General features: G+C 40.9%; 1 protein-coding gene across 1 annotated transcript in view; it reads right to left on the bottom strand.

The window, feature by feature from the left end:
• LRRC56 (leucine rich repeat containing 56) overlaps positions 1 to 25,834 on the bottom strand; it is an 86,888-nt gene that overhangs the window by 22,866 nt on the left and 38,188 nt on the right. The window contains 3 exon segments of the mRNA XM_042445202.1: positions 5,404 to 5,601; positions 6,041 to 6,137; positions 22,243 to 22,303. Of these exon segments, the coding sequence (XP_042301136.1) occupies positions 5,404 to 5,601; positions 6,041 to 6,137; positions 22,243 to 22,303 (356 nt within the window).

Raw genomic sequence — 25,834 nt, 5'->3', positions numbered from 1 at the left:
GGGCCCGGGGAACCTAACACGAGTACTTCCGTTTTCTCTGGATTCAAGCTGAGTCTGTTTTCCCTCATCCAGCCCATTACTGACTCCAGACAGGCATCTAGAGGGGAGATACCATTCCTAGTCACTGCATCAGTCGGAGACACAGAGAAACATATTTGGGTGTCATCAGCATACTGATAACACAGCACCCCGTGTCTCCGGATGATCTCTCCCAGTGGTTTCATGTAAATGTTGAATAGCATGGGGGACAAAATGGCTCCTTGAGGGACACCAGATGTAAGCGCCCTCTTATTGGAGCACACATCCCCCAGCTGCACCATCTGGAATCTGCCCGAGAGGTAGGAACAGAACCACTGGAGCGCAGTGCCCCTGATACCTAACTCCCTCAGGCGTTCCAGAAGGATACCATGGTCAATGGTATTGAAAGCCGCTGAGATGTATAAGAGCACTAACAGGGACACGCTACCCCTGTCCATGCCCAGATGGAGATCATCGACCAGGGCGACCAGGGCAGTCCTTTGTCCATGTTAAAGGGATCAGAACAGGGAATCATACAAGCTTAGAAAAAAAGTTTTGTTTACTCAGCCTTTAACTAGACTGTTTAACCTGATGTTTCAACAATGTTGATTTTAAAAAAAATTCAACTGTAATTGTTATGATAATGCATTATATATTGCCCTGAATTCCTGGAAGTACTGGAAGGCAGTATAAAGTAAAGTAAAGTAAATAAATTCAGTATTACCCACTCTCTACACTAGCAGCTCTCAGTCTGATGGATGTTAAGTATAGCATCTTTGAGACTAACTGAAAGAAAGACGTTGGCAGGATAATAAATAATAATAATAAATGCTTTATTTATATACCGCCCTTCTTCCAATCAGGGTGGTGCACAACACAATATCAAACACAATATACAGAGGCAATAAAAACACATTAAAATATACATTAAAAACCACCTACTAGCCAGCACATCATTGGCCGTCGGCCGGCGGGGGGGGGGGGGGCTAACTAGAACTTGTATCGGGGAATGCTCGCTTAAACAGGAAGGTTTTCAGATCCTTCCTGAACTGGGCTAGGGAGGTAGCCGAGCAGAGCTCTATGGGCAGCGTGTTCCAGAGGGTTGGGGCCGAGATGGTAAATGTCCTCCTTGCTGTGGAGGCTAATCTTGCCCCAGGTACCCTCAGTAGCTGCTGCCCAGATGTTCTGAGTGTGCGGGGCGGATTGTATGGGGAGAGGCGGTCCTCAAGGTATCCTGGGCCCAAGCCATGTAGGGCTTTATAGGTTATAACCAACACCTTGTATTGCGCCCGGAAGCGAATAGGCAGCCAGTGCAGATCTTTAAGTACAGGTGTTATATGACTGGCTCTGGATGTACCAGTAACCAGTCTGGCTGCCATATTCTGTACCAATTGTAGCTTCTGGGTATGGTACAAGGGTTGCCCCACGTAGAGCGCATTGCAGAAGTCCAATCGAGAGGTTACCAGAGTGTGTACCACTGTTTCTAGGTCCCCCCGGCTCAGGTAGGGACGCAGCTGGCGAATAAGCCGAAGCTGATAACAGGTGCTCCTAACCGTCGCATCCACCTGAGATGTAAGGTGGAGCGACGAGTCAAGGAGCACCCCCAGACTGCGTGCAGAGTCCCTCACGGGAAGCGTGATCCCGTTCAGGACAGGTGGAACCACCGCCATCCCTGGGCCAGGAGAACCTATCACGAGCACCTCCGTTTTCTCTGGATTCAGACTGAGTCGCTTTTCCCTCATCCAGCCCATTACTGACTCCAGACAGGCCACGAGAGGAGAGATGCCATCCCCGGTCACTGCATCAGTCGGAGACATAGAGAAGATTATTTGGGTGTCATCAGCGTACTGATAACCCGCGCCCCATGTCTCCGGATGATCTCTCCCAGCGGTTTCATGTAAATGTTGAAAAGCATGGGAGACAGAATGGCTCCTTGAGGGACCCCAGATATAAGGGCCCTCTTGTTGGAGCACACATCTCCCAGCTGCACCATCTGGAACCTCCCAGAGAGGTAGGAACGGAACCACTGGTGCGCAGTGCCCCCGATTCCCACCTCTACCAGGCGCTCCAGAAGGATACCATGGTCTATGGTATCGAAAGCCGCTGAGATGTCCAAGAGCACCAACAGGGACACGCTTCCCCTGTTGATGCCCAGACGGAGATCATCGACCAAGGTGACCATGGCCGTCTCAACCCCGTAGCCCGCCCGAAAGCCAGTTTGAAATGGGTCTAGATAATCCGTTTCATCCAAGATTGATTGAAGCTGGATTGCAACCGCCTTCTCGATCACCTTCCCCAAAAATGGCAATAGCGATACTGGCCGATAATTATTATGCATCAGGGGGTTGAGGGAGGGCTTTTTTAACAGCGGTTTTACAGTGGCCAATTTCAAGCTGGATGGAAATTGCCCGTCCCTCAAAGATGTATTTATAATCCGGTGTAACAACGAGGTTACCACCGGTCCCCCCTGAGCCGCTAGCCATGAGGGACAGGGATCGAGAGAGCAGGTTGTCTTCCGAACACTTCCAAGGATCTTGTCCACATCATCGGTACTAACCGACTCAAACTGATCCAGTTTAATGGAGTCCATGGAGGCTCTGGATGCCTCTGCCCTAGGTTCTGCTCTAATGCCGGCGTTAAGACCTTCGCTTATCCGAAAGGTTTTATCCGCGAAGAAGTTGTTAAATTGGTCACAGCAGGCCTTTGAAGGTTCAAGGATCTGGTTCGGGGCAGGAGGGAGCTGAGTTAGCTCCCTGACTACCCTGAACAACTCTGCTGGACGCGACTCCGCGGACGCGACACGAGCACCATAGAACGAGTTCTTAGCTGCTCATATCGCCTCTCCGTAGTCCTCCAAAAGGCGGTCCAGGAGAGCCTTGTTGGCTAAGCGTAGGTGTTTCCGCCAGCGGTGCTCTAGCCGTCGCAGGACCCGCTTCCTTGCCCAGAGGTCTTCCGTATACCAGGGCTTACGTTTGGAAGCGGGCCTGAGAGGGCGCTTGGGAGCGATACTGTGTATAGCCCTGGAGAGACCGGTATTCCAGATACCAGTCAGGGCATCAACAGAGTCACCGTCATTTCCAACCATGTTCCCCTCTAATGCTTCCTGGAATCTCTCAGGTTCCATCAGCCTTCGAGGGTGGACCATCCTAATAGGTCCTCCACCCCCGGGGGGGATCTGGGTAGAAGCCTTGATTTTTGCCTCCACGAGGAAATGATCCATCCATGACAGGGGGGAAATATTAGTTATTTCCGCCCACGGATTTTCCGCATCCGTACAAAAGACCAAATCCAGTGTATTACCCGCAAAATGCGTTGGACCCGAAATCAGCTGGGACAGGTCCATGGCCGCCATGGTATCCATGAATTCCCGAGCCGCACCGGATGGAACATAGTTGGCCGCGAAGGGGATGTTGAAGTCGCCCAGGACTAGCAGCCTGGGCGTCTCCAACATCAGCTCCGCAACCAGCTGTGTCAGCTTGTTAAGGGAGTCCGTTAGCGCACGGGGTGGCCGATACACCAACAGAATCCTTAGACTGTCCCTAGCCTTCAGGGTCAGGTAAATACACTCGATAAAAGAAGTTTGTAGGATGTGGTTCCTGGTGAGAGACAAGGTGTTCTTGTGGACCAAGGCAACACCCCCCCCCGGCCCACCTAACCTGGGCTGGTCCTTCTGAGGATGAGCTTTCATACACCCAAATCTGTTTCCTCCACTTAAAGTGGAATCATATGTTGTGTCAAAAGACTCTTCATTAACTTAGGCTGGGAACAGACTGGCTAGAAGGGGCGGCTTAAAGCTGCCCCCGGCAAAGACAGATTGGGGCTGTGGCAAACACACGCCACAGCCCCAATCCTCCTTGAAGCTGGTCCAAAAAGGAACGAAAAAGATCCACTCCTTTTTGGGCTGGGAAAAAGCTGACTTTCTCAGCTCTGCTGAAGCCAAAAGCCAGCTTCAAGATAATCTGGTGGCATGCAGCATGTAAATGCCACGCCTCTGGAGCATCTTGAAGCCATCAATGTCTGGGCGGCCGCCCGACTTCCAGGCAGCTTTAGGGTGGCTTCAGAAGATGCGCCATGTAAACGCCTGGACAACAGCTTTAAAGGGCTGTCTGTACTGGCTCTTACTCCATGATAAAAACTTGTCATCATTTTAGAGGACAGGACAAGTTTTATTACGGTTTACTAATCAAAATACCCCTTCTCCGCCTTTCAGCTGGCCTCCCAGGGTGGCTAACCATTCAAAACAATAATGTATCCCAAGGAAAATTGTGAGAGAGGTCCAGAGACCAAGATCTGATGAAATGCTGAAGTGACATGACAGATATTTTCAAATGTTTAAAAAGCTATGCCAGAGATTATAAGATTTATTATAAGCTGCTTTGCATCCCATGTTGGCAAAAAGGCAGTACATATACAAATCAAATAAATAAATAAATAGATAGATAATAGACCTTGCTGGCTTGTTTGTTTGTTTGAGTATTTAAATGTTCCAGGCAATATGACCAGGACTAAGGGGCTCAAATTAAGGGAAGTAAATTTTTGATTAAACATCAGGAAGAATTCTCTGATGGTACAATATATGCTATTAGACAGTGGAATCATTTCTTTCTAGCAGAGATTTTCAAATAGAACTAGACAGCCATTGGTCAGGGAACCTGTGCAACGCTTTTGTCTTTTTAATTGTATTCTATTTTTAAACAAATGATTTGTTTTAATATTGTAATAGTTTAATTCTGTTTTGTCACTTTTGTAGATTTTTAATTGTACTGTGCATTTAAACTGTAGATCATGTTGATTCCCAGTTTTGGGGAGAAACAGGAAACAGAAACAACAGCAATAATAATAGATTACCTTTGAGACTTCTTCCAGCACTATGTTCTAAGATGATAAGATAAAAAAAAACAATTCTAAAAACTCTAGTCTCGTTACCACTGTATTATCCCTAGTTAAAACCCAAAAAGCCATCTCGTTTTATTTATTTTTATTTATTTAGGTATTTATATCCCGCCCTTCAGCCCTAATGGCTCTCACTGTGTTACCACTGTGTTACCCAGAGTTACACTTGTCAAAAACGCCAAGTCTTGGTTACCCATTCAAAAGTGAGGAGTCTTGACTGGGCACTGAAGGAAGGTTGTTTCAAAGTTCAGGCACTACATCTGTTTCGTGTTGCGCCATCTCTACCAACAGAAGGATACAAAGCAGGATTTTTTATGTCATGATGAATGTTCAAGCAGGATTTTAAGGGAGGAGGCAGATTCCAAATTCTACCCTGGGAAAGTTTCCATGTGGCAAACTACACTGTTGAAAAACAATTTTATTTTATTTTGAAGGTTAAAATAAGGTAATGTATATGATCCGTAATGAAATCTGAACAAAACAGATACAAACCTCTAGAGACTGGGGGCTTGGTTTTAAGCATATAAGATTTCCCTCTACTGTAAGAGTAGACAGCTTTGTACAGAGCCCCAGATACTGAATCTGACTGAGGTCTTCAATATTATTTCCTTCTAGGTCTAGAATCTCAAGATGTTCCAGCAGGCTCACTTGACTTAGGTCAGCAATGTTGTTGTAGGCTATGTAAAGTTCCTAGAAAGATAAATAAAAATCAGAAGGAAAATATGGATTTTTAAGATTTAACTATAGTACTTTAAACTAAAACGCTGGATGACTGTCTTCCTGTTTTTATACTGTACTGTATATGGTTATTATGATGTGCCTTTAAGTTGACTCAGATTTATGACAAGTCTACCATAGGAGTTCTTGGCAAGATTCATTCACAGGAAATTTGCCTATTGTCACATATGTTGTTATGTGCCTTCTAGTCAGTTATGACCTATGGTGACCTATCATCAGATTTTTCTTGACAAGATTTATTCAGAGCACATTTGTCATTGCTTTCCTCTAAGGCTGACAGATTGTGACTTTCCCAAAGTTAGCCAATGAGTTTCCATGGCTCAGCAAGAATTTGAACCCTGGTCTCCTAGTAAATATGTCAACTGAAAATGTCAAATCACTAATGCCCTACCTTCAAAGAGCAGCAGGAAGAGATCCCATCTAAATCTGGTAGCCCACAACGAGCCATCCACAGGACCTGAAGATGAGACAGAGCTGTTCCAAGGTCCCTAAGAGAACAAAATTTGAGACACTGAGGGCCAGGTTTACTCACTCCTTATCGAAGCAGCACGCTTCAATTCAGGAGTTCATACATGTGACCACCAGTGTATAAAATTAATGTAAACTGCACTTCAGCTTCTATAAGCATGGATTTCTGATTCTAAACATCATCCCAGTCAGATTCAAATTCTGATGACAGGCTGTAAGGGCATTCCAGGAATAGATTTTTCCCCCTTTAACAACTGAAAGAGAACAAAACTTGAACAAGTGTCAAAAGCTCTGGCATGAATTGGTTTCAGTGGGTCTTAGGCAATAAGATCAAAGCCATTAACCCTCCTTACACACTCCTTACACACTAATTCTTTCCAAGATCCAAGGTAAAAGAGACACTCATATCACACACATGAACAAATGCATTAGCAAGGGTGTGATCTGTTTACAACCTTCTTCAGCTCTGTTGATACTCCTTGCATTTAAAATAAGTCTTCTATCAGTAATTTGCAATACTGTGTACAATGACAAAACTGCTAGTGTACAGTCTGATATTAACTAACTAATCCAAAAGCTCTTGTGAACCCAGAAGTACCCACCCACTGAGAAGGACATTCTGCAATTCCAGTTTAATTTGAATTAATTCATAGTTAAAAGCTTGCCTTAAATCATTTTATACTGCAGTACTGTATTTGAACATGAACCCAATCTACATCCAGTCACTTTAAATTTAGCACCTTCTCCAAATAATAAAGGATTGTATGCAGCTGCAGTTGTAGAAGCTCACAAATAATTAACAACATAATCTTATGCATATATTTACTAAGAAATAATTCCCCCTGTGTTCAGTGGGTCTAACTCTCTGGAAAACAATTAACCATCCATTATGAAGCCTCTGCCTTGGTCCAGGCCTTGGAGGTAGAGAGAAACTGCTGGACCTCTTACCCTTTCCCTCCACTATTCCCTTCTCCTTCTGTGTTCATGTCTTTTTAGATTGTAAGCCCGAGGGCTGGGAATTGTCTAACTAAAAGATTGTATGTACAGCGCTGTGTAAATTTACAGCGCTTCATAAATAAAGGTTAATAATAATAATAATAATAATAATAATAATAATAATAATAAATGGTTTCAGGGGTGCAGCCTAAATCAAACTGTGCCTTAGAGTTAACATAAAATTTCTTATTATTAACTACCCAAAATTCAATATTCTACTATGCATTACAGAATCTCTCTTTGCACACAGTCTTCCATAGAAAGCATTATCTAAATTGGTGACAGCTAATGAAAACCTGAGAGAAAGCCAATGTAGTGCAGAACAAACTGGGATTTTGAAAACATTAACAATGCTTTCAGGAAGATCTACTGGGAATAAGTCCATTTGGTGCAATATAATTGGAGAAATATAATGAGAAGACCCCCTTTGACTGCATAAATACAAACCAAAACTGATTCCTGATGTCAAGTCAATGACCCACCCTTTGAAAAAGAGAGGGGAGGAAATAGCAACCTTAAAAGGACTTCACACCTACACACTTTCCAGCAATTCATGAATACTGTTGAAAACAAAATGGAGATCTCAGAACCAAGCCCACAATCTCCTTCTCTAACACAAATTAATCTCCATGGCTGCAGTCTACTCCCTCTATGCCATGGAACAGGGCTCCTTACTCTGCAAAAAGACTCCTGAATAGGATCTAAGCCTTCTCCTCCTCTGAGACTTGTTGCCACATCTCCGATAACACCCTAAAGCACCAGGTTGTTCCCATCAAACTGGGGTTTACTGTAATTCCACTTGAAGTGTCCAGAAGCCTGGTTCTCTCCAGCCCAAGCTACTTGGAGCATGGGCAGAAATGAACTTATATACCAGCCAATGAATGAGTGAATGGATCTCAAGATAGTCTAGCATGAAATGTAAGAAGCCTCCATATAATGTCAATTATCTGGCATATTCTTTGGTCTGTAAGGAGGTATTTGTGCAAATTCAGTGTGGGGAGAAAATAAATATCTAGAATACTGATGTCCATAAAACGCTTTGGTTGGCCCTGGCTTTCTTAAAAAGAGGTCAGGCTTAGGTCTGTGGGTCTGAATATGTGTGCCACATTTAATTTCTAATACTTCAGCATCCAGAGATATTACATTACAAGCAAGACAAAACTGACAAAGCAGGAGAACACCAAAGAGGCAAGTTTAATTAAAGACCTCACTTGATGTAACCAATCCCCTTCCCCAAGTTTAAAGTTCCATGGGGAAGCAGATCTTATGAACAAGAGAGATGCACATCTGATTGATGGCTCTGTACCTGGGTGGGATTTATTTATTTATTTATTTTGCCGCCCACTCTCTTGGAGTGGGACCCAAGGTGACACACAGATAAAATTGGTTTAAAACTTACCAATACAATTTTAAAAACAGTTAAAAATCATTTCAATCAAACAGTATATAATTTTGGCAGTATGCCATTCATAGGGTCGCCTTAAGTCAAAGTTGATTTGACAGCAGTTACTCACTGTGGAGACAACAGGCAGATTAGAGCCTTGGCACTAGACCAGGGGTAGGCAACCTGCGGCCCGCGGGCCAGATGCGGCCCAGCAAGGCCTTGGGACCGGCCCCTGCCCGGTCCTGCTGCTGATTGCCGCTGGGGCCTTTGGCCTCTCGCACAAGGGCACGGGGCTGTTGGCCTATCAGGAGGAGGCGGACAAGCGGCGGGCGGGGGAGCAAGCAGTGGGCAAGGGGGCAGTTGTCTATAGAAGACTCCAAAACATGCATTTATATTAAAAAAATTTTAAAAATCAGCAATTTTTTTTTGGTGTGTCCTCCATTTTTTAGTAAAAGTGTATCTGAAATTTTTGTCCTACATTTGTCCTGGTTTGTTTATTTATTTATTTATTTATTTGAAAATTTATTTAATTGTTTATTTTTTGGCTTCGGCCCCCCAGTTGTCTGAGGGACAGCAACCCGGCCCCTGGCTCAAAAAGCTTGCCTACCCCTGCACTAGACAATGGGAGCAAAGCCAGGAAAAGGTGGGGACTGTTCCCAGGAGTGAATATATAAGTGGGATGAGCAGGTCTGAAAGGGGTTGATGCTGAGTGTGTCCTGAGGGGTGAAGAGCAATTGAGGTTAGGTTAGGCTGCTGCGGGGGGCAGCTACAAAGGGTTTTAGGTACCCAGGAAATGGATGAAGAGTGTCCTTAATTAAATTGTTGTAATGTCCTGAGGGAGAAATAGTGTTTGGTGACTACTGGAGTCACGGGTAACCAGAAGGGTTGTAAGATACAAAAGGTTCTATGAGAACTTAGTCTGTAAGGGAACAAATATGTAAAGTTTTAAAGAAGCAGTTACAAAGGGCATGAACAGACAGGCCAAAATAAATCTGTTTTGGGTCACTTTGGAGGTATGCTGTTTAAATGCTGCATGCATCTTAAGAGGCTGGACGCTGTGCCAAAGCTGTGCTCTAGTCCTTAGGACTGGAGTGTGGCTTTGGCATGGCTTCTGGCCTCTTAGGATGCATGCAGTAGTTAAACAGCATACCTCCAAATTGACCCAAAGCAGCTTTATTTTGGCCTGTCTGTTTGGGCCCAAAGGCCCAGTACAGATGGGCCTTTTAGAACGTAAGGAATACATGCTAGGGTTGCCTCGGGGCGTTGCTTACAGACACCCCGCAACCCTAGTACATATTCTGTACATCAAAACGGAAGCAGCCTGTACAGATGGGCGTCGCCATTATGACGTTACGGCCGCGCCACGTCCAAACGGCACAGGTGTGACGTCTTTGCGCCGCGTCAGGCCGCTTGTGGCGGCCTAACAGCGGCGCTGGAAGGAGCTCCGAAATGGAGCTCCTTCTTGGGGAGCACCTCGTTTCCGCAGCCATCAAACGACTGCAGGAACAAAGCCAGGGGAAAGGGGCTGAGCGGCCCCTTTCTCTCCTGGCAGTGGCTCCCCAGGGTGTCCTGGGGCATGAAGCCCCAAGGTCTCTCTGGTCCCAAAAAGCACCAGATTGGGGCCTTTGGGCTGCCGCTGTGGCTGTCCTGGCCCCAATACGTGGCACAAAGGGGCGGCTGCAGGCCGCCAATGTATCCCGCCAATGACAAGCTAAAGAAACTGTTAAATTGTGTAACTACCGTATATACTTGTCTATAAGTCTAAAAAAATATGTCCAAAAATTGACCCCAAAATCCCAGGTCGACTTATTTACAGGTCAGCATGGTAATGTGATAGCAGCTAGATTTCTCCATGCAGTTTCGTTCTGTCTTGAGCCAAGCAGATAGAGTCCTTGGTGATTGATTGATATTTGTTTAACAGTCCCTCTCCCCCACGAGTTTCGTTGTCTCAGGAGTGTAAGGCTGAAACACTGAAGCCTTGTATTGATTGCTGCTTCCCTCTTGTTGCTTGCATACACACACTGAAGGAGCCTCCAAGTTTTACACTCAACCTATCCATGGGTCATGTCAAAATCCATAGTTTTGGCCCCAAACCTTGCCGTCGACTTATACATGAGGCCAACTTATAGTCGAGTATGTATAGTAATAAAGTATTTATACACTGTATCCATTGTGAACACCATCCACTAAAAGAGATACTGTATTCAGCCTGACTTGCAAACAAATTTCTTACTTTGATTCAACAAGCAGCTGTCTGAAGTGATTTCAGAAACACATTAGAAATGCTACAAACATTGAGAAAGTCTTTTAGGTTTGGGATACATTAGACAGTGAGTGTGTGGCTGTCAAATAATAGTTGATGCCAAGATGGTTGAAAAATCTGAAACCCAGAGGGCTGACGTCTAAAGAGAGTTATACAACAGGAGACACTTAAGTGAGTCCTGAGTTCGAGTCTCACAGTGAAGAATTGGTGGGATATTGATCATCACCATCACACCCATAATGAACAAAGTATAAGAAAAAATGTCTAATAATTTAGACATTTCAGATTCTTCCTTCCAATGTCTGCCTAAAATACTACCATAAACTGCATAAAGAAACTGGGAATCTTTACTGTTCATTTTGCTCTTAAAATGTGAATGGTGAGAAAAAGACCTAAAACATCCTAACTTCACAATGTGTTGAAGAAAATGTTCAGTTCAGTAAGCACCCAAGGGAAACAAGTCAAGATCCTTAGAATTTAATATTCTCTTCAGCATTGAGGAAATCTACTATTAATTATAATTTACCAGAAGGAAATTAAATGCACTACAATAAAAACGTTGGAAATGTTCCACAATACAAATATCTACCTTTCAAGGTCAGTCTACCAAAAAAAGGGCATTAAAACATATTCTCGATCACTAATTTTCATGAGTTAATTGCATACGGGATGTGGCTTGGATTCAAAGAAGCACCAAAGAAGCAGAAGATAACTCCCCCCACCCCTCCCAAGCCTGAAAATGATCTCTTGAAGGCATGGGGCAGTCCTCTTGCAGCCCTCTTTTGCTGGGCTATTGGGATTCAAGCTTGTATATTTTAGAATACAAGATAAGTACAGATGCCATAGTTATAATTAAGGCTCTTCAACACACATGAGAGATGGGAAGATTAACTTGTACATAGCTAAAATGATAGACAGACTTGGATGTGCACTCTGACATAAAGCCTCTCTTATTGGTAATATGTTCAAAAAAGAGAATAAGCCCTCCTTATCCATGGATTTTTTATCCACAGAGTCAAGCATCCATGGTTAAAAAATGTTTTTTAAAAAAGTATAATTCCAACTAGCAAACCTTGATTTTCTATTTTATATAAGGGGCACCATTTTGCTATGTCACTGTATTTAATGGGACTTGAGCATCCACAGATTTTTCATAGAATCATAGAGTTGGAAGAGACCGCAAGGACCATCCAGTCCAACCCCCTGCCATGCAGGAAATCCAAATCAAAGCATCCCCGACAGATGGCCATCCAGCCTCCGTCTGAAGACCTCCAAGGAGGGAGACTCCACTACACTCTGAGGAAGTGTGTTCCACTGTCGAACAGCCCTTACTGTCAGGAAGTTCCTCCTAATGTTGAGGTGGAATCTCTTTTCCTGCAGCTTGCATCCATTGCTCCGGGTCCTAGTCTCTGGAGCAGCAGGAAACAAGCTTGCTCCCTCCTCAATATGACATCCCTTCAAATATTTAAACAAAGCTATCATATCACCTCTTAACCTTCGTTTCTACAGGCTAAACATCCCCAGCTCCCTAAGGCGTTCCTCATAGGGCAAGGTTTCCAGACCTTTCACCATTTTAGTCGCCCTCCTTTGGACACGCTCCAGTTTCTCAATGTCCTTTTTGAATTGTGGCGCCCAGAACTGGACACAATATTCCAGATGGGGCCTGACCAGAGCAGAATATAGTGGCACTATTACTTCCCTTGATCTAGACACTATACTTCTATTGATGCAGCCTAAAATCGCATTGGCCTTGTTAGCTGCCGCATCGCACTGTTGACTCATGTTCAACTTGTGGTCTACTTGGACTCCTAGATCCCTTTCACATGTTGTCTCCTTAAGCCAGGTGTCCCCCATCCTATATCTATGCTTTTCATTTTTTCGCCCTAAGTGCAGTACCTTACATTGCTCTGTGTTGAATTTCATTCTGTTAGCTGTGGCCCAGCTTTCTAGTCTATTCAGGTCATTTTGAATTTTGATCCTGTCCTCTGGAGTATTAGCCATTCCTCCTAATTTGGTGTCATCTGCAAATTTGATAAGTATTCCCCAAATTTTTTCCTCCAAGTCATTGATAAAGATGATGAACAGTACTGGCCCCAGGACAGAGCCCTGTGGGACTCCACTGGTCACTTCTCTCCAGGATGAAAAGGAGCCATTGTTGAGCACCCTTTGGGTTCAGCTGGTCAACCAATTACAAATCCACTTAACAGTTGCCTTGTCTAGTCCACATTTTACAAGCTTGTTTGCAAGAATGTCATGGGGAACCCTGTCAAAGGCCTTACTGAAATCAAGATATACTACATCCACAGAATTCCCTTCATCTACCAAGCTGGTAATTTTATCAAAGAAAGAGATCAGATTTGTCTGGTATGACTTGTTTCTCTGAAACCCGTGTTGACTTTTTGTGATTATGGAATTGCTTTCTAGATGTTCACAGACTCTCTGTTTAATGATCTGCTCTAGAATCTTTCCTGGGATTGATGTCAGACTAACTGGCCGATAATTGTTTGGATCCTCTTTCTTCCCCTTTTTGAAGATGGGGACAACATTTGCCCTCCTCCAGTCTGCTGGGATCTCTCCTGTTCTCCAGGAGTTTTCAAAGATTATTGCCAATGGCTCCGATACTAAATTTCCAGTTCTTTTAATACCCTTGGATGTAGTTCATCTGGTCCTGGCAACTTAAATTCATTTAGATTAACAAGGAATTCCTGTACTATCTCTTTACTTATTTTGTGCTGAAATTCCACTATTCTGTCCTCTGCTCCTTTATCCTCAGGTTGAGTTCCCTTTGCCTTTTCTGGAACCAAACCCCAGTGGATAACAAGGACTCACTGTAATACAAACTATATCCATGATTTATAGACAAAGATCAACCTATCAAAAGACATTGAATAAATTAACTTTCAGATTCCAAACCCTATAAATGGGTGACATTTGTAAATAGATAAATATGCAATGCAGTTTAATTTTTTTTAAATATAGTATATGTTTTGGACTTTAAATTCATTTGCAAACACATAACACTCTCCCCTCACCAAAGATGAGTTGGATTAGTACAATCAGCTATCACAGTCTTCCACATCTTCCTCACAGCATATTTACATCAAGTCCAGACAATACTCATGGGTCTCCTTTCCACTTATAAATCACTATGTAAAAAGCTACTGTTCCAAAAGTCCAATTGATTTATTGGTGGTCCATGTGTTGAAGTCAGATGTGTAGCACAGAGGAGAAATGGTGACTATATTTCTATAAAATCATCTTCCTTTACCTCCCTCCTGGTCAATTGTAATTGATTTTTCAGACAGTGCAACAAACCAAGCACAATCAAGTCATACCATTATGAGACTTTGCAAGATTTTCCACAACTGTGCAATTTGCAAACAAGCAGAACCACCCAGATAAACTGGCCATCTTTAAATGACTTCTGATTTTGTTTTCCAATACTATACCTTCTTGTATAAAGCAATTCCTTTCTTGTTGCAAGCGTCAAGTAACAGAAAAAATTGAAAAACAACACTTCACAGAAATTATCAATCTTTGTCCAAGATTATTTTTCAAGCCATTGCTGGATGTATCTGAGGATTCTTTGATCCACTGTTACACAGAGATAGGGATGAGCAACTCTCTGAATAGCTACCTAATTAAACTACTTGTTCCTGACATTCAACTATTTACATCTCCCAAGGGGTGGACAATCATTGTTCCCTTCTCATTTCTGATTACATCAATCACTTCTTTCATTATGCTGGAGCACAGTATTAGGAGTAGATTTCAAGAGGTTAGGTATTTAGATATCTGTTTTCAGTCAAAGAAAATTATTTGTCATATTATTTGTACAACAGAAAACTGGAGTCTTAAAAAGCAAAAGTAAAATCTCTGGCTTGCCCTAACTGACCGTTGTCTCTCTAAACACTGCTGGTGAAAGGTAAGGAAAGAATGTGAAAATAGGTAGCCTTTATATTGCATTGCAGGGAAACTAAAAATCTGAGCTATTTGTTGGAGAGAAAAAATGTAATACTAGGTTAGATCTGTGGGCTTGGCTGCACAGGCTTAAAGAAATAGCCCTGCCCTGTTTTGGAACTCACTAGTGCAGATGACAGACATGGCTGAAATAGTAAGAAAATGGCCCAAAGATGCGCTGTGAGGCTTAACATCACAGCAAAAATAATATGTTTTTTAAAAATCCCTGTTTGCTCTGGTTCAAACTGGAAAGAATGAACTTTCGCATCGGCATACAGACTGCATGCTGGTATGAAGACATCAACTCATTGCACACCCCGTGAAGCAAAATGATGACAAACACATTAGATAGCAAACAATAATAAAACTTTAATATTAACAATAATGAACTAGCTAGTCCAACAGGGAGTCATGAGGGGAAAGGAGGAGAAAGGGGGTAGATACAGAGGGACATCATGTCTGGAGAGGTGCTCATTGTTCCAGGAGGGCTTGGAGGCTGCCTCAGACAGAACTCCCTGAGCTGGCTCTTCATGGTGGCACCCTTCTGTTCCAGTCAGCAAATTGCAGGGGCGAACAAGATAAAAGGGGCTCCATGACTGTACTGTATATGGGCAGTCAAACTATCATGTGATCAGACAGACAGTTGTGTGGGGCACTCAATGGGTTGGCAGCTGGGTGGGCTAAGGGAGGCAACTGGCTGCTGCTAGTGGAGCATCCATGCATATGTGCGCATGCATTTGAGGTGGAACAAAAAATAAAAAATGATATGGCACGACTTGTAGCCACGATTGCTCTGTTATGACTGTTCCATATTTGCAGTGGGAAGGGGATAGTGCAAACTGCATATCGGCTGCCAACCCATTGAGGGAGTTGGCAGTGCAGTCAGCATGTTTTCCCTGTGAATCAGGAAACCCTGAGAGTGAGCTGGCTTTTCCCTTCCATCTGGTTTTGGCCTACATCTTATTATAGTGTTGGATTCTCAAGACATCAGAAGCACTAACCTTCAACAGCAGGAGAAAGTAGTGGGTGCCTTCTTTTCAGTCACTACTCTCCAAAGTATGTTATATGAAGTGATATACATAGATATTATTATTATTATTATTATTAACCATTATTTATGAAGCGCTGTAAATTTACACAGCGCTGTACATGCAATCTTTTTAGTTAGACGGTTCCCTGCCCTCGGGCTTACAATCTAAAAAGACATGACACAAAAGGAGAAGGGAGTGGGGGAGTGAGAGGGTAAGAGGTCCAGCAGTTCCTCTCTACCTACGAGGCCTGGACCAAGGCAGATGGACTGGAGGGAGGGCTTGGCTTCAAAATGGAAGGTTAATCTTCATCCAGGGAAAATACATACTCTCAAGTAGGATAATACATATACAATACATAGCAATACAGGAAATGGTTTGATAAACAGATAGTGCCAAGAGAACCAGGTTGAATTTTTGTGAAATTCAATGCACAATAAAAGAACACTGAACTAAGGAATTAAATAATCTTGTCAGAGAGGCAAACCATTGTTATGTTTGTTTGCCTTTCAAAAACTCTTTTCAGTAGCTAATACTACTGTAGCAATTTTTAATTTCATAATTAGCTTGATGAGTGCAGCAATTATCTCTAAAGTCAGACGTTGATGCAGACAAGCACAGGAAGATATGTAATGATTGTGAGAATGTTAGTACAATGACATGAGACAGTTTACAAAGCCAGCCTCAATTAGCTATTTAATTTGGAATGAAGGGCAGACATCAACTAGAATTAAAGGCCTGCTTTCCAGGAAGTCAGTACAGTGGAGCCTGTTATATGCTGGGGTTTGGTTCCAAGATTCCCCATGGATAATAAAATCTGTGGATGCTCAAGTCCCATTAAATATAAATGGTGTCCCTTATAAAAAATCAAGGTTTGATATTTAAAATTTATACTTTTTTAACATTTTCAAACTGTGGATGCTTGAATCCGTGTATAAAAATCCGCATTCAGGACTAAAAATAAACAGAGAGAAAACAGTTATATTAACCAAGAATATGTCTAAAGAGGAAACAAAGCTGTTAAAAGAAAGATCGGGTTATAGAGTAGAGAACAAAATTAAATATCTAGGGATCTGGATCGAGAATGATAGCCTAAAACTATTTAATAACAATTACTTAAACACCTGGATAGAAATTAAAGAAAATTTGCTAAGATGGAATAAATTTAACCTTTCTCTACTTGGAAGACTAGATGTAATAAAGATGGCAATCCTCCCTAAGTTACTATATTTATTTTTGAATTTACCCATTGAAATGAAAGATAAAGTATTTGATGAATGGGATTCCGAACTTAGGAAATTTATTTGGAAGGGACAAAGACCAAGGGTTAAACTGCAGGTCTTAAAAGATAAGAAAGACAGAGGAGGATACTCGGTACCAGATCTAAAACTCTACTATTGGGCCTGTTGTTTGGTCTGGCTTCAAAATTGGATTAAGCTGGAAGATAGTGAATTGCTTAATTTAGAAGCGACCCAAGTCAGATTTGATTGGCATGCCTTTTCGGCTTATCAGAAAATCAACTGCAACCGAGACTTTATGAATCACCCGATTAGAAGATCTCTGCTGACGGTGTGGGGAAAAATTAAAGCGAAATTTTATTTTAGCATACCAATTTGGATTTCACCGCAGGAGGCTTTCTATGGTAGATGGGCAGATAACCAAAGGTGGATTACGTACAGGCATTTAATGAAAAAAGATGACAAAGGAGAGATGGTTATAAAGACAAGGGAAGAATTAGCTACTGAAGGGTATAGTATCTCCTGGTTTAATTATATGCAGATTAAACAAAGATACAATGTAGATAAAAAGTCAGTGGGTATCGAAAATAAATTAAATGCGTTAGATCAAATATTAGGGCAATCCGAAAAAGGGAAAGTCTCTAAATTGTATAATTTACTATTAGAAAGATACATGGAGCAAGAGATTATAAAAGATTATATGGTAAAATGGGCAAGAGACATAGGACTGGAAATCTCAATGGATGATTGGCAAAATCCATGGAGGAGGACAAATAAGTTCACAGTGGCTCAAGATCTGAAGGAAAACCATATGAAGGTCATGTACAGATGGTATTATACCCCCTGGAGACTTAAAAAAATTATAACCTTGATCAAGGATACTGCTGGAGATGTAAAAAGGAGAAAGGGACAATGTTCCATGTGTGGTGGAGATGCAGAGGAATCCAGAAATTTTGGAAAGAGGTACATGAGACAATCCAGTAGATATTTGAAATTAAATTTATAATGAATCCTAAATTATACTTGTTAAATATGACAACATTATTGAAGCCACAGGAGGAAAAAAATGCTGGAGGATTTTGTTGTATTTAGTTACAGCAGCGAGAATATTAATAGCAAAAGCATGGAAATCAGAAGAAAGTCCTAAATGGGAGGATTGGATGTAAAAAGTTAACGAATATAGGGAACTAGATAAGATTTCAATTCAGGTTAAAGAACAAAGTAAAAAGGAAAGAAAGGAAGGATGGAATAAAGTTGTAAGGATTTGGGAAGCAAAATGGAATGTGAATGTAAAGCTATTGGAAATTTAATCATAAGAATCTCCCACCTTACTTTGGTATTCTTTATACTGAAGCTGTAAAATGTATCCCTCTTAATATATTTATGAATTCCTCCCTGTTACTACAGGTCCGTGAACAACTTTATGACTCCTTCGACAAAGCTTACTTTTAATTTAGCAGCTGAGGTGTGAGATTAAAACTTGCTAGGTATTAAATAATTAACTGTTACAAGGCCAGGACTAGGGAAGTGAAGTTCTTCTAGCTCTCTTTTGTAAATGTGCCCCAGAGCCTTTTTTTATTTTCTTATGTTCTTTCTCCCCAAGGAGGGAGATATTTAATACATACTAAGACACTAGACATTCTTGTTAGCTTAGATCTTAAAATATTATTTATTTATTTATTTATTTATGCCAATTTTGATGATTAAGGAAGTCAGAAAGAACTACACAATGGTCAAGATTCTGAAGCCTCACAACCGAGGTATTTTATTTTTCACTGATAATGGTATTTGTACTATTTGTATTATTGTGAAATGTATAATAAAGATTATCTTTAAAAAAATCCGCTTATAAGAAGGGCTGACTGTACTACTATATGTAGCTGACCTCACTTCAAACAGACATGCATAGGGCTGAGCTGTATGTCATACAGGAGACACAAGATTGTGTTTTTCTACACAGTCTTCAACAGTCTGAAGAAAAAGATATTTTGAGTGCCCCTAAGCTTATAAATACTAAATCAAACATGACCCCAAAAGTTACCGCTGCCTTGGTAGGATTCAGAAATTTAATCAGGAATGTGAAAGGACTTATAAGAAAGTTTTTTGTTTTGTTTTTTTACAAAGTGGGTAATACTCAAGAACCTGGATGTAATTCACCATTTGTCATTATACACACAGCTCATTCCTACTCAAAAGGAAACCATTTTAACTTCTATGGGACATATTCCTTTGTAAGTATACGCCCCAAAAAAAACATGCAAAGAATTATCCTGGAATTGTTTTTAACATGCATAGATTCTCATCTTCCACTCCCATTTAAAAAAACAAAAACAAAGTTATGTTTCATACAATGTAAAACAATCTCTTTCCAGTCTGTCAAAACCATGCCTGCAACAAGTACAATATATTTTTGCCAAGTCTGTATTTTAACATTAGCAAAAGGATAGCTATTAGCAATAAATGCTGCATTTGGGAGAAAAGACTCCTTTTATTTACATACTGAAATCTTATTAAAAAGAAAAAGCATTACCCAGAAATATTACATAACCCTCCTAAGAAAGTGTTATTTTTTTCTATAGAAAAATATCATTACTATGAAACACAATAACTGTAAATCCATTTAAAATAAGCTCCATCCGTTGTTTTATTTGCCTGATTACTGTCCTTTACCTCCGTGAAGAAATAGATTTTTGATCTTAACTAGCTCCAGCTTAACTGGAGCCTAAAAAGTGTTTCTATGCTACTGGATTCCCCAGGCATTTCCATTAAAGCAACAAAGGTAACTCCAGGAAACTGGCTACCTTGCTATACTCTAGAAAAAACAGGTCATTCAGCAAGTGGGGATTACTCCTTATGCTCAGACAATTAACAGCTAATGGAATAGACTTCCCCTGAAAAAGTATATATCTGTGTTTCCCCATATATCTTTTTACTCATCCCTGAAATTAAAAAGCACAAGCAATTAGATTAAAAATCATAGCTGGTAGCCAGACTAGAACGAATACTCCATTAGTGTTGATATATAGCCCTTTTTGCCAGAACCATTAGAGAGATAAGAAACATATGCCATCATGGAAGAGTAAAAGATTTTTTTAAAATGCTCTCTTCAGAGAATGTTCCATGTTTCTCCCTCAATTATTACTTCATAAATCTGTGATTACTTGGCTGAGGAGAAATAGATGGAAGCAATAGAGTAAAAGCTTCATAAAAGAAATGTAAAATAGGAAATTAACAGGGACCTAGAGCAGTACCTTTTCATCACATGCAGTGTATATAGTGTCCCTGTTGGTCAACTAAAAACAAGAATGCCAACCTCTAGATCAGGCATGAGTGAGCAAACTGTGGCCCGAAGGCCCACAGAATTACCCCACTAATACCCCCAAAGGCCTCCAACCCCATAATTTTATAAAGAATTGGCATTATTTAGATAGAGGTTTTGTTTCCAAACTGCCAGAGTCATGTGAACATATGTAAATACCCCTACATCCTTAAGCATCCCAGAATCCAATACTACCCCCAAATACCTCCATTTTCTCTGGAGTCCATTTCAAAATAGCAAGAAGAAATGATACATCATTTCTTTTCACCATTTTGAGAGGGACTGTAGGGGGGAAATTTATTTATTTGGGTTTGCTTGTGCAGGGAGCAGCTGGAAGGGGGCTGGAGAAAAACTGACATAGTTGCCCATCCCTGCTCTAGACAGGCAATAAATCAATTGGCCACAGAGGAGTATATAAATGCCAGTGATGTAGACTTGAGTCAACTGACTCAGACTTAAGTCAGACTCAAGTCACTTCAATGACGTGACTTGGTCCTTACTTGGCAAAAATGACACACTGACTTGACTTGATACTTGTAGATATTTTAGTGACTGACTTGCTGGTGCCATTCACTTTGAGCAGCAAGAAAGACCCGCCCCAAAAGTGTGGGGTACATATTTTGGAAGGGAACAGCAAACACGTTAGGCAATGGGCTTGAGGCTTTTGAAAAGTTTGAAGCTTCTGAAAAGCAGATCTCAATCCCCACTTCAACACACTGTGTTTCTCTCTGAGAAACACAGTGTGGCTCCCATACTTAAGACTCTTCTTGAGACTTGACTTGAAAGTATCTTGCAAGGACTTGAAACTCGACTTGAGGCTTGATGATAAAGACTTCAGATATATGAAAATCAGTGCCTTGGCATGTATATCAAAGGCTACAACTGATACAAGTGGGTAATTTTATTTATTTATTTTTGTTATTTATCCATGCTTCATGCATAACTAGAATAATAATTATAATAATAATAATAGTATTTATTTATAACCCGCCTCTCCCTGTGTTGGATCAAGACTCAGAGACCTACCTAGCAGTGAGATAGGAAGGCAATACAGAAACTAGATCATGGCACAAGATATTCACCACTTTAAATGAACAGAAGAACATACTCATTATAACCCACTTTGTTTTTAAAGAAACACAGAGGACCACTAACCAGGATGCATTAAAGATTCAGAAATGAAAAACTGTCTACAGGGATACTCAACAGTTCAGGAGAGAGCAATTCTAATTTCTCTCCTCGATCCTATCCATCCTTCCTTTGTCTCTTTCTTCCCACTCCATCCCATCTATTCTTACTCTTGTTTTTCAGCTTTTTTGTCTGCTTTTTAGCTATATAATCTTTGCTACAAATTGCAAATTGTGGAAGGGAAAAAGCATTCACAAATAAAATTAAATTAAAAAATGAGACATTTCTTAAAAGAACACTAAGAAGAATTGCTTCATTTATTTTGTTTGTAGGTATGTGTGTGTGTTTCTGTCACGCGTGACCCTTAGTCATGTTGCTTAGGAATCCAATGACATGCAACACAGGAATAACACATCTGACTGAAGCAGCCTGCAGTTCTCAAAACACCATCCTACAATGAATTTTTTTAGTCCTTAAAGTGTTACAAGACTCTTTGTAGCAAACATCAACAGACTAGTACACATCATGATACCTCTGGAAGGAATAATTTTGGCATCAGCTTCATGTGCCTTTGCAGGCCATATGGAACAGGCAGATCAGAGAAAATGAACATCACATTTTAAAGTGCTTTTCTATTAGCCATCATTACAACAAAACAGGACACCTTAACAGAGTTTTCTCAGTGTACATAAGATGAAGATCTACACCAGTCTCTCTAGGTTAGAAAGACATATTTGCAAGATGTCATATGGGAAACTGGAGAATGAAAAAGCTCTCTGAACTTTACTTTCTATGTTAAAACTCCTTACCTCACAGATGTAAGTACACTGTTGTTCAATTTCAGCTTTTTTAGATTAGGGAGGTAAGTACCTGTAAGATCAGGAGAGAAAAACAAATACATTTAAGTGAATATGGTAGTCAGTGACATACACACTCACACATGCACCCACACCATCCTTGAGGGCATACAGAAACAACCCAGGTGTTGGTCCCAAATCACATAAACCCATTGAGTCAATGGAACTTGATTCAATGTGCTAACAAGTCCCATTTTCTTAATGGGCACACTGTGGCTGGAACTAATAAATTGTATTTAGCCCATAATTGTTCTAATACTACCCCTTATATTTTTGTTCTCTATTGTATTAAGCTGATTCCTGGGTGCAATGTATTTTTTCTGACTTCTGTTGTACAGTATAAAGAATTGTAAAAAGAAAGGGGTTGCCTGGAAGTGATCACATACAGCCTGATCGCATTTGACACCTCAAGTAGCAACATTTTAAAAGTTATGTTTAGTAAAATCATCCTGTGTCTAACATCTGTTTTTGCTGAAGCCAGTTCTCCCCCCCCCCCACCCTGAGATGTTTCGCAAGAGATATTGCTGCTGGTCATGTGCATACTCAGCCCAGTTTCACCTTAGATCAAACAAGTTTTAGGTTTTGGGTTTTAAACAAACTGACTAGAAACAAAAATTCCAACATTAGCACTTTGAGATATATTTTAAAAACTTTCAACACTTGATCAGTTCTCTGTCTCCATCCCATGTTTTGTCATTCATTTTCTGATTTGTTTCTTTTCTCTCTTCCCCCCTCTCCCCCCTCTCTCTCTATCAGGCTCATACACTCATCATCATCATCATCATCATCTTAAAGCATTATATTCTCTGTATATAAATCAGAGCTGAAAACATTCACACTTTCAAAAACAGAATTCTTGGTCGGGGGAAGCTGTTATAATTTCATGGCTGGCTTACTTGTGTTTTTTCCACCAACACAGTAGTAAATGTTTGGATATTAATGACTGGTGAAGCCATTTATCTGATTTATTAGTTAAAAACATTTTAATTGACTACTCCCTGTTCCTGACTGACTTAGTATGTGACACAGCTGACAGAAGAGCTATGATTGAGAATCACCACACTGGACAAGACAGGGCACTAAAAGAAGCAATTGGTGTTGTTCATGCATGTTCAAGATGACACTAATTTAACTGAAATTCCATCCTAGGGATTTTCTCGGCAAGATTTTTTCAGAGGAAGTTTGCTATTGTCTTCCTCTAAAGCTGAGAGAGTCTAAAGTCATTCAGTAGATTTGTATGGTTGTTTGTTGTAGTTGTGTGCCTCTAAATCATTTTTTACTTCTAGCGACCTTAAGGATATCATGGGGTTTTCTTGACAAGTTTCTTCAGAGGGGGGTTGCCATTGCCATCCTTTGAGGCTGAGAGAGTGTGACTTGCCCAAGGTCACCCAGTGGGTTTTTAGCATGGTCCTACAGAGGTTCAAATCCTGGCCTCCTGAAGTCCTCATCCAACACTTAAAGCACTATACTAAAAAAAGTACTACAGAGCAGAAATATATTGTCTGCTGAATATTTCTGCTCTACACTCCACAAATACAGACATGTCTGTTGAAATACTAGCTGTAGATGGACAATGAAATGTTGCAAAATAATGTTGCTGTTATTTTTAAGGTTATATTCAGTTATAGCAATTGTGCTTTTTTGCCAGTGAAATGGACAGCGCTAATTAACTGAAACCCTCTCCCTACCTGCAACTCCATATGAATCCTCCAATCTGTTCCAGGGGGCTGGCAGACTGGTAGCAGATTTAGGGGAAATGGGGGAAGAGAGGAAGGGGAAATCCTATTGCATGACTGGAAGTTAGTCTGTATAATATTGGTTTCAGACCATTGTCTAGTTAATGTTCTCAAAACTGTTTCCTTCAGAGTTACTGCTTTCATTTACATGCAAATTTACTCAAATAAGCAATCAATAATGTGGCATAGCAGGCAACTGCAAATGGTACCACATTTTGGGGGAGGGAAGGAAGGAGTCTCCTAGGGCCTTCAACCTTGTCTGTGATAGGCAAACAAATTAAAATGAAGTAAGTATTCAATTAAGTTGGAAATTTACCAATTTAAAGCACCAACTTAATAAAATTTATTTTGTAATAGAAGTGATTGCCTTAGTTGGGGTTTCAAAATTAATGTTGCTCTAGAATTAAATTACCAATTAATAAAATGAGACACAGTGTTAAGACATCAACAAGCAGTTGTTCTTCATCCAAATGCTATTTTCTATGGAATTTTTAGAGAACTATCTCTTAGTTTTTACAAAGTTCCCTAAGGTTGGCACATTATAGGTTTTAGGTCACAAAAACAGGAAGGACAAAACAGAGGATGGTTAGTCTTCTTGGCATTCCCATTATCTTCCTTTTCTTCACACCTGATACTACATAGAAGCTTCTCAACTCTTCCAGGAAACAGATTTTTGAAGTCTTTACTTCTGGAACTTTGCTGGGGTTCATGTGAGACACAGTAAGAAAGTGTGAGAGTAAGGTAATGAAATTACAGAGGAAAACTGAGGATATGTTCCTGTTGGTTGCTCTGTCTGTTGCTAAAGGTTTCAAGTTTTTTATAAACATCCACAATTGTCCTTTCTACCAAACATCCAGAGACAATTCGATGTACAATCAGAAACATTTTATTCATATGAAGAGGCTTGTAGTGGTCTGGGGTTTTAAATTGCAGGATACATGGTGGCAATACCTCACTCTTTTTGGTCCTCTAATTTCAATTAAAGAGCATTCCTCTGCATGGGAAGAGAGCACAACACCTTTATGCTAGAACAGTGAGGACAGTGAACAATGTGCTTTTAAAAAGGAAAGTACGGTATGTCCATCTATGGCCCCATACAGACAGACCAAAATAAAGCTGCTTCAAGTCACTTTGGAGGTACGCTGTTTAAATGATGCATGCGAACTAAGAGTCTGGAAGTTGTGCCAAAGCAGCACTCCAGTCTTTAGGACGGGATTGTGGCTTCGGCACGGCTTCCGGACTCTTAGTATGCATGCATCATTTAAACAGCATATCTCCAAAGTGACTCGAAACAGCTTTATTTTGGTCTGTCTGTATGTCTCCAGAGTCAATAGTGAGCAAAGACGCAGAAATGAGCTATGACTGGCTAACTGTCTTTAGCATTATCAAATCTGAATATTTATTGGCCAAACTGTCAACCCACCTTCCTTCATCGTCCCTCCCCTCCCCGCTGGCTGGAAAAGTCTGTGAGGATTAAAAATCTTTTTTGAAGAAATCTCACTGGGTAATAAATGAAACTGAAATGAAATGTTGTCAGAAACCTGGGGAGGGGGAGTTGGGGAGCCCTATAAGGAAAGAGAATGAGGTTTGGTGGGCTGGCTGAGAAATTGGACTCTTAATGCATTTGAATTAGTCTTTTAAAAGTTATTAATATTAACTTAATGTGTCAATCCTGTCGTATTTATCAGTAATTTGTTTCCAGGACAGTTAAAGCGGTCTCAAACTGGATTATTTCTGCAGTGTGTTCTGAACCAAAGAATGTCTGCAGCACTGTTTCTGTTTGCATTCTGGTTTTGGCCCTGAATGCA

Source organism: Sceloporus undulatus, chromosome 1 (genome assembly GCF_019175285.1).
Source record: "Sceloporus undulatus isolate JIND9_A2432 ecotype Alabama chromosome 1, SceUnd_v1.1, whole genome shotgun sequence".
Lineage (NCBI taxonomy): Eukaryota > Metazoa > Chordata > Lepidosauria > Squamata > Phrynosomatidae > Sceloporus > Sceloporus undulatus.
This window is presented reverse-complemented; position numbering and strand designations above follow the sequence as displayed.